The sequence below is a fragment of the Phascolarctos cinereus genome, unplaced genomic scaffold, assembly GCF_003287225.1.
Source record: "Phascolarctos cinereus isolate Bilbo 61053 unplaced genomic scaffold, phaCin_HiC Scaffold_5;HRSCAF=322, whole genome shotgun sequence".
Taxonomy (NCBI): Eukaryota; Metazoa; Chordata; class Mammalia; order Diprotodontia; family Phascolarctidae; genus Phascolarctos; species Phascolarctos cinereus.
The window spans coordinates 263906614-263920193 of record NW_027555958.1 but is presented as its reverse complement, the minus strand read 5'-3'; the positions used below and the strand labels follow the sequence as shown (position 1 = coordinate 263920193).

The 13580-nt window shown below is 39.7% G+C and overlaps 1 protein-coding gene across 1 annotated transcript in view; it reads right to left on the bottom strand.

Annotated features, from left to right (window-relative positions):
• Positions 1–10638, bottom strand: part of DHRS7C (dehydrogenase/reductase 7C) — a 50381-nt gene extending 39743 nt beyond the window's left edge. The window contains exons 1-2 of the mRNA XM_020965992.2: positions 10331–10638; positions 9889–10048 (exon numbers count right to left, since the gene is read on the bottom strand). Of these exons, the coding sequence (XP_020821651.1) occupies positions 9889–10042 (154 nt within the window). The 5' untranslated portion in view covers positions 10043–10048; positions 10331–10638. The remainder of the gene's footprint in view (positions 1–9888; positions 10049–10330) is intronic.
• Positions 10639–13580: the final 2942 nt, after the last annotated feature.

Below are 13580 nucleotides of genomic sequence, written 5' to 3'. Positions count from 1 at the left end.
TACTTGTGTTCTTTTGACACACTTTAATTTGCACTTACTCCCCCTTACCCCCTAACCACTTGTTCATTGATATGAACTAACATAAACGTCCTTCTCTGTCAGAGTCCCAGTATAGCTGTAACTGCATTATGCTTGTGATAAGGGTATTCTGAGGGCTTCCCTTCATCAGATAAATTGTCTATTTCATGGCGGTCTTTCCTAATTTTCCTATCACAAAAGGCAGCTACTCTATTCCACTAATCTTCATAGCTTGAAGCTGCGTCTTAAATGTTAGTTCAATGCATCAACCAAAGACATTCATGTATTGACAAAATTCATGTGATTGTGTCTTTCCTAAGTCCCGGAATTTTTTTAAAATTAATTAATTTATTTTTAGTTTTCAACATTCACATCCACAAGATTTTGAGTTCCAAATTTTCTCCCCATCTCATCCCTCCCCCCTACTCCAAGATGGCATGCATTCTGAATACCCCTTCTCCTAATCTGCCCTCCCTTCTATCTCCTCCCCCCTTCTTTTATCCCTTTTCCCTTCAATTTTCCTGTAGGGCAGAATAGATTTCTACACTCCATTTCCTGTACATCTTATTTTCCAGTTGCATGTGAAAACAATTTTTAAAAATTTTTGTTTTTAAAACTTTGGGTTCCAAATTTTCTCCCTTCCTCCCTCCCCACCCACCCTCATTGAGAAGGCAAGCAACTCCATACAGGTTATATATGTGTGGTCATGCAAAACACTTCCATAGTAGTCATGTTGTGGAAAACTAAGCATATTTCCTTTAATCCTATCCCGCCCCCCATTTATTCTATTCTCTCTTTTGACCCTGTCCCTCCTCAGAAGTGTTTGCTTTTGATTATCCCCGCCCCCATTCTTCCCTCTGCTCTATCATCCTCCTGCTCTCTTGTCCCCTTCCCTCCCCCCCCCATTTTCCTGTAGGGTAAGATAGATTTACGTACCCAATTGAGTATGTATGTTATTCTCTCCCAAAGCCAAATCTAATGAGAATAAGATTCATTCATTCCCTCTCACCTTCCCCGTTTCCCCTCTGCAGTAAAAGCCTTTTCTTGTCTGTTTTATGTGAGATAATTTACCCCATTCTACCTCTCCCTTTCTCCTTCTCTCTGTATAATCGTCTCTCACTTCTTAATTTTATTCTCCAGATATCATCCCTTCATCTTCAACTCACCCTGTGCCTTCTATCTATCTGTCTATCTATATACATGCATATAATTTTTCCCTCCAACTATTCTAATACTGACAAAGGCCTCATGAGTTACAAATGTCATCTTTCCATGCAGAATGTAAACAGTTCAACCTTAATAAGTATCTTATGATTTCTCTTTCTTGTTTACCTCTTCATGTTTCTCTTGAGTGTTGTATCTGAAAGTCAAATTTTCTATTCAGCTAAGTCCCAGAATTTTTCCAGCAGCTTTTACTCTTACTTGCAGATCAATTTAATAAAACATGATTGTGATGAAATACTACCATGCTATAAGAAATGATGAGCTAGACTTGCACGAAATAATGAAGAGTTAAATGAGCAAAACCAAGAGAATGCTGTATACAGTAACAGCAATATTGCTTTAAGAACAACTTTGAGCAAATAAGTAATTTTGACTGTTATAAATACCCAGATTAACTACAAAGGACATATGAAGGAAGACGTTATCTGCATCCAGAGAAAGAACTGATAAATAGAAGTATGTATAGCATGATTTTACATATATGTATATGTATATGTATATATATTTGCATCTGATGGTAGTTATCTCTAGGGTGGGAGGAGGGAAGAAAAAAGAAAAAAAGAAATTTACATGATGATTTTATTATATATTTAAAAGGAATAGATTTGTAGTTTCATGTGCAATCATCTATTTTATTTCATTATGTTATGGAAATGTTTGTTTTATTCCATAAATTAAAATTTTTCAAAAAATTCTCAATCAAGGCACTGGGAATATGAAGTCAAGAAACAAAACAATTTCCTCCCTCTGAGGAGCTGGGGGATACAACATGTATATGAGTAAGAAATTGAAAAACAAAGTAATTTCAAGAGATAGAGAATGCTTATAACTATAGATCAGTAAAGATTTACTTAGGAGGTTTCACCTGAGCTGTGCTGGGAAGAAAATCTGCCTAAAGGTCCCAAGGTTGTGGCCAGCTGAATTATCCACTGGCAACCACTAACGGCCTTTCCTATTCTTAGATGCCCCAGCTAACACTATCTCTAAACTTGCTAGGAGTTTGCCAGTTTATTCCACCTGGTATATTGATTGCTGTGGGGTTTCTTTCATTATGGTGCTAATGGAGGAGAGAACATTACTAGATTTGCTGTTGGGAAATCTCAATTTGAATTCTATCTGTGCTACTTAGGTAATATTAAGCAAGCTACATATGCTAGGTAGTACAGTGGATAGACTGCTAGACCTGGAATCAGGAAGAGCTGAGTTCAAATCTAGTCCCACACTTTTTACTAGATGTGTGACCCCAGGCAAGTCACTTCATTTCTCTTTGTCTCAGTTTCTTTATGTGTAAAATGGGGATGATAATAGCACCTATCTCCCAAGGTTGTGAGAGTCAAATGAGATATTATTTGTGAAGTGTGCTGCACAATTTAAAGTACTATATAAATGCTAGCTATTATTACTTTCTTTCTGAGGCTAACCTTTCTTAGCCTCAATTTCCTCATCTATAAAATGAGAATTAGGTGAACTCTAAGCTCCTTTCCAACTCTAAAATTACATCATTTTATGAACTTACACCCAGATGCCACACCAAGGTTGGTGCTGATTCACGTACACTTGTATATTCCAAGTGAATTTGGCCATGGGACACTTTCAGCCTTGAACTTTAAATAACAACCATAAATATTAATCCTAGGAGTGAGAGGGATATGGGCAATGGAAAACCAATGATATAATAGTAATAAGGGGAAATTTTGTATCAAACAGAGAAAATACTTCCTATTTTATAAGAAAAAAATTTGTTGCATCTGTAATGTAAGCCAAGTGTATATTTGATAGGGATCCCATGTGGTGCTGGTTGTACAGTAGGAGTAGCAGCCCATATCAGCTTGGGGGCTGCCCATAAGCCTACAGAACAACAGGGCATCATTTTATTAAGTAACAAGAAAAGGACTATAATATATAATTTTCCAACAAGGTGCCAGTATATTCAAACTACCAATCCAGTGGTCTCTCCAAAGTTTTTCTGACACATGCACAGAAGTCTTCTCCCGTGTGTATGTGTGAGTCTTTTTTCTTTCCTGGTTTGATATCTTCAAATGAACAGGCATGAAAGAAACCTTTCATATTCTGAATTCTAGCCTGAGGTTAATGTAAAAATATTGATTGGAATTATTAAAACAGGAAACCCTTTATCTCTAGAGGCTTCACCCTCTATTTGTGAAATTCCTTTATTCACTTTAAATCTTGTTTATATATTTTACATAAGCAATCTAGTCATAGAAGACATTTCATTTAACACAATTAAGACACAAGGGAAAAAGGTTTCATCTCCCTTATGTGGAATTACTATTTGATCTTACCCAAAGTATTCCCCTGAATCTATGTGCAGGTTATTGAAAGGGAATATAGATATCAGTGTTAAGATCTAGGTCCAAGTTCTGGGTTCTGGCTGAGACAATGAAAGCAAGAGGGAAATTGAAAAGGAGGACTAAAAGAAGACCAGTTTCTTGGCCTTCTTATTCACCTGTGAGGTTTTTGGAAGCTAGCTGCCTTAACCACACAAGTCCAGAGTCTTCTCTGCTCACTGGTCACCAGTTGACTGTTCTCTGTGCCTGGGACACTCTGGTTCCTGCTCTGGTAACCAGGATGATCTGACACAGTTTCCCCTAAGCAAAGCCTCTGGATCCTCTACCTCTCACAGAGGTGAAATGCACCACAAACACCTGCTACAAGCATAAACACGATTTAAAAAAAAAAATCTGAATGTTTTCATGTTTAATATTTTAATAGGGAAAAGGATTGTTAAGTATTGAACTTATAATGTGATTCACATGCACAGAACACCTTTTCTGAAACACTACATTGGATCATAGGATTAGCTTTAGAGGTAGAAAGCACCTTGGAGATCCTCTAGTTTTATCCTATTATTTTATAGTGGAGGAAACTGAGGTGCAGCAAGTGGAGTTTTCTTGCCCAAAGTCACACACCCTGAGCCCAAGCTCAGTGCCTCTGCCTTAATACTTTTTTTTTAATCTCTTATAGTCTGTGATTTGTGACTGGTGGCTAAAGGTCATTAAATCTTTATAAGCCTCCATTTTTCATCTGTAAAATGGTAATAATCATGCTTATATTCCCTGTATCTCAGGGATGTTAGCAGAAAAATCCTTTTTAATTCTGAAGAGCCTGTAAATAGAAACCATAAGAGATACTGCCAACTAAATTGCAAGCTCCTGACTGCTTTTTCCTCTCCCAAGTCCCCCATACAGGGTTCTGCACATGCTGGCTGTGTAGTAAATGACCATTGAATGGAAAATAAAGGGGCTGAGTTTTAGTTAAATGGAAAAGGCCAAAACAGCAAAGATCAGCAGCTAGCAAGTGATCTGCTCATCCCCTCTTACTGTATTATCCTAATAGCATGGCTGGTGTGAGAACACCCTCAGGAATCATGCCAGCCAGAGTTCTGCTGACTGAGGGAAACCTGAATCAAGCAATTACACCAACAGCTGCATCCTTATGAAATCACTGGGATGACTAAGACAAAAAGATCTCTGAAAAAGGCAAGGAAATTGCTGGGAAAAGAAAGGCACACATTAAGTTCTATCTTGCCATATCTTATATTATCATATATAAAAAGTAAAGGCCAAGATGTAGCTAGACATTATCTAGTGGCTAGACATTTCTAGGAAGACAGTGAACTTTCACCTGAGTTTAGCTTTGCCTCTGTGCTTCTCTCCTCCCCACCCTCTGTCTCTCTGCATGGAAAACAAGCATGGGTTTTGAAACTGAAAAAGTGGAGAAGACCAGACCCTAGAGCCTTAGGCAACCTTGATGGGAGAGTAACCCCTACATGGATGACTAGATGTAGTCTAGCCTTCAGAAGTTAAAATTGGAAGACATAGGGAAGGTGTCCTATAAGATAGGTCTCTGTCATAGATACTCACTCCCAGGACCTGGAAGTTGAATTCAAGGAAAAGATTAAGCCCAAGTGCACTAACTAGTTGGCAGGACCCAGCTCTACATCTAGAGCTTTGTGATTGGGACAAAGCCTTCTAGCCAATCCTCAAAAGAAATAAAACAGTTTACTCCTTTAGGAGGGAAAATAAGGGAGATTTTCTTTTACATTAAGGAAGACTTTTGTCAATGTTTGCCAATGGCTAAGTGCTACTACCTTTCTGAAAGGGCTATTAAAATATTGAAAGCATTAGAGCATGAATCTAAAAGGGCATAGCAGAGGCCTCTCTTTTCAGGAGAAAGAGATAGCACAAGGACTCTAGCTGTAACCAGAAGCTAGAAGTAGGGAAAAGCACCAGAAACCTGCCTACAGTGATGGAGACAGTCTGTATGGCAGAACAGCTCTTGACAGAGACAACGAATCTGGCAGAGATATCTCTACTGTTCAGTAGAGATAATGCATCTAGCAAAGTAGTGTTTGATGCAGAATACGTGTAAAGTATTCACCTGGCAGAAACCAACACAGAACAGGCCTGGAGGGAGCAGTGTGATAACACTCCAGAAGATATGACTGCCTTGCAATGTTGGAAGCATAAGTTGCTACTCCATATGTGGTCCTGTGACCACTCATGTGCACCTCTATTTGTTTGCTCTACATGTATCCATACTTCATATTGATGGTATATGTGTTTATCAGGTTTAAGGGCGGAGATACATATACAGACACACATATTTTAAATTCTGCTATTTCATAAAATATCTTTGGTTTGAACTAATTGTGTCTTTTTATTAACTAATGAAGGCAAACGCATTGGTGGGTGCTCGTGGCCTACAGTTTTGAATGAATTCATATTTACAGAGTATCTCTGACCTGAGATAACCTTGTTTGGGAGACCCAATCTGCTAGTAAGGGCAGGAGGTGTCTTGAGGTACTATATTCCTATCAAACTAATGCATGGAAAGAATTTGGCTCTTATTGATAATTCCTATCATTTACATAATGCTTTTCTTATTTTAATCTGTTTTGATTTTCACAATAGTTCTGCAAGAAGGTCATTCTCACTTTACTGAAACTCAGAGAATTTAAGCTACTTTTCTAGAGTCTCACAGCTAGTAAGAGGCAAAAGCAGGACTTGAACTTGGGATCTTTTGACTCTAAATTCAGGGCTTTATTCATAAAACCAACCTACCTCTTAATAACTTGGATGTATATGTAGCCACTGGCCCATGAACTCTAGAAAGGTCAAGGGTAGAATTTTTAGGGAGCAGGGTCAGATATTAAGTACTGGTTGGTTCCTATTTGTTCTTCCCCACAGGGAATCTTACTATCAAAGCTGGAAGGAACTTTAGAGTAATCTAGTAAAACCACATGAGGCCCAGAGATTACCCATCTAGTTAATGGAAGAGTCAAAACCTGAAACCAGGTCAGTGGACTCTCCAATCCAAGTATTCTTTCCACCATACCACACTGCTCTCACCCCCTCCCCACAGAAAAACATAACCATTTGTTATATACAAAGCTTATAGTTATTGACCCACTGCCACTAAGGAGAATGCTTAAAGCGATCTTTCCAGGTATAGGGATGTATATGCAATGAGAGAAAGGCAGTGTTGCAGAGTGGATAGAATGCTGGACTTGACCTGGGTCCAAATTCCTCATTTTACGCTTACTAGCTATGTGATCTTGGTCAAGTCACTTAATCTCTCTGATCCCCAGTCTTTTCATTTATAAAATAAAAAAGGTTGGATGCCATGGCCACTAAGGACTCTTTCATCTCTAAATTTATAATCACATCATCCTTTTCACTTGCCTACTTTTTGACTAGTGGTATATATTTACAAGACAGCTGGCTGGAGTTAGAGACATAGAGACGTGGTCAACTGCATCCCTCTAGGGATAGCTTGGGACCTTGCCATCCTTAATAAATGAATGCTGGGAGAATTCCCAACTCCCTCCACCCCCATCCTTCCACATAGTTCTTCTCAACACAGGCGCACAGAATAACAGAATTTGAGACTTGGGATGGACTTCAGAGGTCATTTAGTCCAACCCATAAACAGAGAAATATGCCTATAATATACCCAATCAGTGGATGTCCAGCTTCTACTTAAAGGGGAACCCAAGAAAGATGACTCACCATTTCTTAAGGCAGCCAGTTACACTTTTGTCCTGCTCTAATTATTAATTAGTTTTTCCTGACATCAAGCGTCTTTGCATCTTTGCATCTTTGTAGTTCTGCCCTCTAAGATCTAATCTCTCATCTACATAACAGCTATCATGTCCTTCCCGAATTCTTTTCTCCAGGGTAAAAATGCCTATGCACTCAGCTAATTCCCATATGACATGGACTTTTAGCCCTTCACCATCCTGGTTGACTTCCTCTGGACACTCTTCAGGTTATCAGTGCAATTCCTTCCTTCCTTTCTTCCTTCCTTCCTTCCTTCCTTCCTTCCTTTCTTCCTTCCTTCCTTCCTTCCTTCCTTCCTTCCTTCCTTCCTTCCTTCCTTCCTTCCTTCCTTCCTTCCTTCCTTCCTTCTTTTCGTTCTTAAACCATTGCACCCAGAACAGAACACATAACTCCACATGAGGGCTTCACCATGAGCTCCAATTGCTCCATCTTTCAGTTTTCTTTACTCCTCACAATGGCTACACTTTCCTCCTTTTTCTATTTCAACCCCTTGGTGAACCAAATCAACTCTATGCTATCTTGTACTGTTGAACCCCTTGTTCTCTTGTCCTGTTGTGGACTATAAACTCAACCCTGATTTACTCCCATAATTCTTTGCTCCTGTTCATGTTCTATCAAACGGAACTGTAGGAAGTGACAAGACTATGCTGACACAGCTAATTTCAATTGGACCCTCACCACATCATGGCAATCCTACTTTCTCCTCCATGATTGATTCCCTATTACACTCATTGCGGAGTTGCTCACCACTCAGAGACAATTAGTTATCAAATCGTGTCATTTCTTTCTCTACAATATCTCTCATACACCCTTCTTTCCACTTACACAACCACTGCTGTAGTTCAAGCTCTCATCACCTCTCACCTGGACTATTGCAAAAAGCTTTTAATTGGTCTCCCAATCCCAAATTAATCCCACTCTAATCCATTCTCCATTAGGAATCACTAAGTGATTCTTCTAAAGTGAAGGTCTGACTATGCCTCTCCAAAGCTCAATAAACACCTGTGGCTCTCTATTACCTCTATGATCAAATATAAAGTCCTCTTTACAACCTAGCCCCTTCCTCCCTTTCCAAACTTCTTATACTCTATTCACCTCTACTGACTTTATGATTCAGCCATATTGGCATACTTACTATTCCTTGTACATGACATTTTATTTCCTGTTTCCACAACCTCGTACTGGTGTTCCCATGCCTAGAAAGCTCTCCCTCCTAACCTCTGACTCTTAGCACTTCTGGCTCTATTTAAGACTATATTCAAGTATTGTCTGCTTTGGGAGGCCTTTCTTAGACTCCCCACTGCTGGTACAATCTCCTTAGATTACCTTCCATTTAATCTGTATTTATCATGTATGCTGACTTCCATAAGTTATCTTCCTTAAAATAGGAACTGGTTTTGCTTTTTTTTTTTAATATATATCCAGCCTGTGGTACATAGTAAGTACTTAATAAATGTTTGTTAACTGATTGATTTGTGAGGGCAGAATATGAAGGAATTAATGTGCCTCGTTCCTAGAAGTTATGACTCTCTTAATACAGCTCAACATATCAATAGTTTCTTTTTGAATGGCACATTATACTTCCGACTCATATAGAGCTTAATGTCCACTCTAATGCCAAAATCTTTTTTCAGAACAATTTCTGTATTATTATTCCTCTCTCATTGTACCTTGTGAAGTTGATTTTTTGGTACCAAAATCTAAGTGTTTACATTTATCCCTATTAGATTTAGTCTTATAGCCCAATGCTCTATCCTTTCCAGATCCCTTTGGATCCTGACTCTGTCATCTGGTATATTAGCTGATACTCCCAGCTTGGTGATATCTGTAAACTTGATGAGCTTCACACACACCACACACACACACACACACACACACACACACACACACACATCCCTCTCCCTTGCTTGGAGGTAGCTCTGGGTTCTTATAGGCTAGTTCACAGAGTAAAAGCCGCAGAAAACACTACAATACTGGAAAAGCTTCCAACTAGAGCCCAAGTGATGGACCCTGTACCAGCAGGTTCTTCAGAGGACCAGCCTAATTAGGCCAGAAGGTTGCTCACCAACTGATGGATTTTTTTCAGCCATAGCAACTTCCAAAAGCTGTACATTAAGGTGTAGAGGAGGTTGGGATCTCTTTTTGTGGAGGCAGCCCCCCAGAGCCCTTACAGCTTACATGAGGCATCTTTTGAAGTTCTGGAGCAGAATGACTGAGGTACATTCCCAAAGAGGTATTTTAGATAGGTTTTGAGAAATGTCAGTATTATTGTAGTGAGTGTGTGGCCTCAGTGAAGGGACTCTATTGAAGGGGCCTAATACTGTGCATGTGGAAGTTCTGATCTGTTCATTATGCTATGTTTCACATTATTCTGTAACCACACTGTTCATAGTGCTGCACCAAATCCTCTATGGAGTGCTATAGACACGCATACCTGGTTTCTGCCTTAAGAGCATTTTCCATGTCTCTCACCTTCCCCTCCTCCCTCTTCCCTCTCTTTCTTCTTCCCTTCCTCCCAACCCCGGAGCACAGAAAGGAAAATAAGTGAGAAGAGTGCACTTACCTTTGCCCAGCCCTGAAATGGCATCTGTAATCACAACCACTTTGTTCTGGACTGCCGACTTTGACCACAGCCTGGAAACTTCTTGGTAGATGAAGAGGATCCCACTGATTGCCAGAAGTAGCAGAGGCAGCATGAGCACAGCCATAATCCCCATCTTGCTCTTCAGGGGTGGTGGTAGGAAAAAAGTACAATTAGTTTCAAAGAGACACATCATTTACATTACAAAGATGGTGTAGGACCAAATCTAGCAATGTATCCCAGTAGTGGCCTTGCCTGCCCAGAGGTTTCAGAGGCAGGTCCTTCTGGGCACCTTCTTTGTCTCCCCGGGATTCTCCAGCATAGGTAATTAGGCTCTGCATGGGGCAGAACTCGCCCCAATGTTCCCAGCTTTAGCACTGTGAGTGATAATCTCCAAATACTTGGCAAAAGGGAAATTACTCACAGTGTTTTCCAGGAGCAAAGTGAAGTCCAGGGGAGAACTGCCCTCTCCAAATTTAATTAAAATGGGTCTGCATTTTTAGAAGGAAATCTATGAGCTAAAGCCGCTTGCTTGGGCTCTTATGGCTATTTATAGTCCTTGGTTTCACTAAAAGGCTTTTCAGGGTAATTATAGTGTCTGCTCTGATATTCAGGGACACATGCCTGCTATATCTGGTTTCAGAAAGCCTGCCAGTCCTTTTAAAGCTCTCTTTGCCTGTCTGGCTGTTAGAAGTTTCCTGTGCAGGTTAAGCTTGAGAATTAGGGATCAGGATTTTGGATTTGCTGCCCAAATATGCTTTATCCTGCTTCCTATAAAGTGGATAAACCACCGTATATTCAAGAGAAGATAACAAAACAAGATCCGGTCGGAGAAAATGGAGGTGTTTTATCTGGAGAAGACAGGGAAAACATAAAAAGATAGCTGATATGTAATGAAGGAATTCAAGTTATGCTATGTAGCTCAAGAAGAGTAAAAGGATTAATGGATGAAAGAATCAGGGACATAGATTTAGTCAGACAATTAGTATTTATTAAGCACCTACAAATACTGATGCTGAAACTTAAATGCTTTGGCTACATAAAGAGAAGATGGGACTCACTGGAAATGACCCCGATGTTGGGAAAGATTGAAGGTAAAAGGACAAGGGGACAGCAGAGGATGAGATGGATAGCATCATGGGAACAATGAACACAAACTTGAACAGACTTTGAAAGATAGTGGATAGAAAGGCCTGATGTGCAATGGTCCATGGGGTCATAAAGAGTCAAATGTGACTGAATGACTGAACAAAAAACAAACAGAAAACAAAAGCCAGAAAACAAAAGCTAAGTACGGGGGATACAAATAAAGGGCAAAGACAGTACTTGCTCTCAGGAAGCTTATTATTTAATGGGAGAGACAACATGCAAACAACTACATGCTAACAAGGTATATGCAGGATAAATTGGAAATAATCAATAGAGGAAAGGCATTGGCATTAAAGATGATTGGAAAAGGCTTCTTGGAGAAGGTAAGAGTTTAGCTGAGCCTTGATGGAAGCCAGGAGGGAAACAGAGATGAGAAGAAAGAGAATTCTAGGCATGGAGTAACAGTAAATGAAAATGCAGTTGGGAAATTGGAATATCCAGTGTGATGAACATCAAGGAAGCCAGTGTCACTGGATCAGGAGCAAGGTGTAAGAAGACTTGAAAGGTAGGAATAGGCTAAACAAAACATTTCACATTTGATCCTGTAAGTAATAGGGAGCCAATGAAGTTTATTGACATGTATGTGTATGTGTATGTGTATGTGGGTGTGGAAGGGGTGTGTGATATGCTCAGACCTCCATTTTGGAAAGATTAATTTGATAGCTGAGTGGTGGATAGACTGGAGAATTTAGGCTCCAGTTGATTGCTGGACATGAATGAGCCACTGGCACTTTAAACTCAACATGTTCCAAAAGGAATTCGTTATTTTCCACATTAAGCCTGTCCTTCTCTCCATGTCTCTAGTCCTATTGGTCACATTTAATCATACCCTTTAGTCAAACTTAAAGACTTTATATCTTTGACTTTTCTCTCACTATCATTTCAGACATCTAATACATTCCATCTGCAAATACATTCCATAGAAATAGGAAAATGTAGGTAATGCTTAGGAGACAGATTAGATTAGTTTGGTTGAAGCACGGTGTCTATAAATAAAATGAACTTGCAAGGGAGGGTGGTATCAGATTGTGATAGGTCTTGAAAGCCCAGAAAAGAAGTCTGAACTTTGCTTGGTAAGAAAGATTTTAAGAAGAGAAAGGATAAGACTAGATCTGTTTCTAAGAAACATCATTCTGGTAGCCACATGAAATAGGAGTGGAGTAGGAAGAGACTGCAGGTGGGAAGACTCCTTAGAAGTGGCAATGGGAGTAGAAAGGAGGGGGCATATACAGAAGATGTTGCAGAGGTGGAATAGAGCAGAATGAGTGTCAGCTTGGATTTGAGAGGCAAGGAAGGCTCAGATATAAAGCTAAGGTTTCAATCATGAGAAACAGGGAAAGATGGATGAGGACTGAAGATAGGCCATTAAATTTGACAATTAGGGGGCATCACAGTGGGTAGAGTGCTGGACTTGGAGTTAGGAAGACCTCGGTTCAAATGCTGCCTTAGAGATTTACTAGCTGTGTGACCCCAGCCTCAATTTCCTCATCTGTGAAATGGGGATAATAATAGCAGTTACTTCCCAGGGTTTTTGTGAGGATAAAATGAGGTAGCATATATAAAGTGCTTTGCAAACCTTAAAGTGCTATGTAAATGCTAGGTGTATTATCAATAATAAGAATAACTCATTTATGTAGCAATGATTCTGGACTCACTCTCTCAGATTAAGGCTGGCTATATATTCCAGACCCTCAGAGATCTAGATCTAGGGAAAGGAGGCATCTTTCTTTAATGCTACAACAGATCATATTCTGTTGCTTTCCTTCCTCACTGTTAGCCACCAATGTTTAGTATCCCAGTTCCATTTAATCAATTAACATTAATTAGATTTTACAAAGAGATATTTACTTTGCAGATATAGCAAGAATAGAAAGTACAAACATTTCTCCCCAATATCCACTATAGGGTCACACTCTCCCCAGTACCACCTCAGTCCCTAGCAAGAGGGGGCTTAGAATTGATGCATTTCCTACATATCATTAACTCTACCACGTTCACTTCCATATGTATCACGGCCGAGTCTGCATACCTGCTACTTCTGGATCAAGCAGACTACTCAGCACTTCATTACTTATCATCATTAGGCTTTCAGCAAATCCCAGAAGGACTCCAGTCTCCAGACTTCTAGTGGTTCACTCTCCTAACCTTTTGAAACTCACAAGGTCATGGCCAACCTCAATCTTCTTCACTTAAAACAGAAAAGAATGAAAGAAAAGAAGCAAAGAAGAGGGGCCTCTATTCACAGGCCAAAGGTCAGCCTTGGATGAGGAGGAATCTCCCCTTACATCATTGACTCTCTCACCTAAGCTGTAGAGAAGCATGAAAGACAAAGCTAAGGAAAACCTCACTTTTCCTAGCCAATGCCTTCTACATTCACCCCAATTCTGGCCCACAGAAATCTTTTTAATAAGGTAGTTAGGAGACTGAAAGCAGTTACAGAATGTCTCTACATGCTCCAAATCGAAAGCAAGACGCCTAACCTTTCTACACATGGGATTGTATTAATTCAACGTGCTGCATCTGAT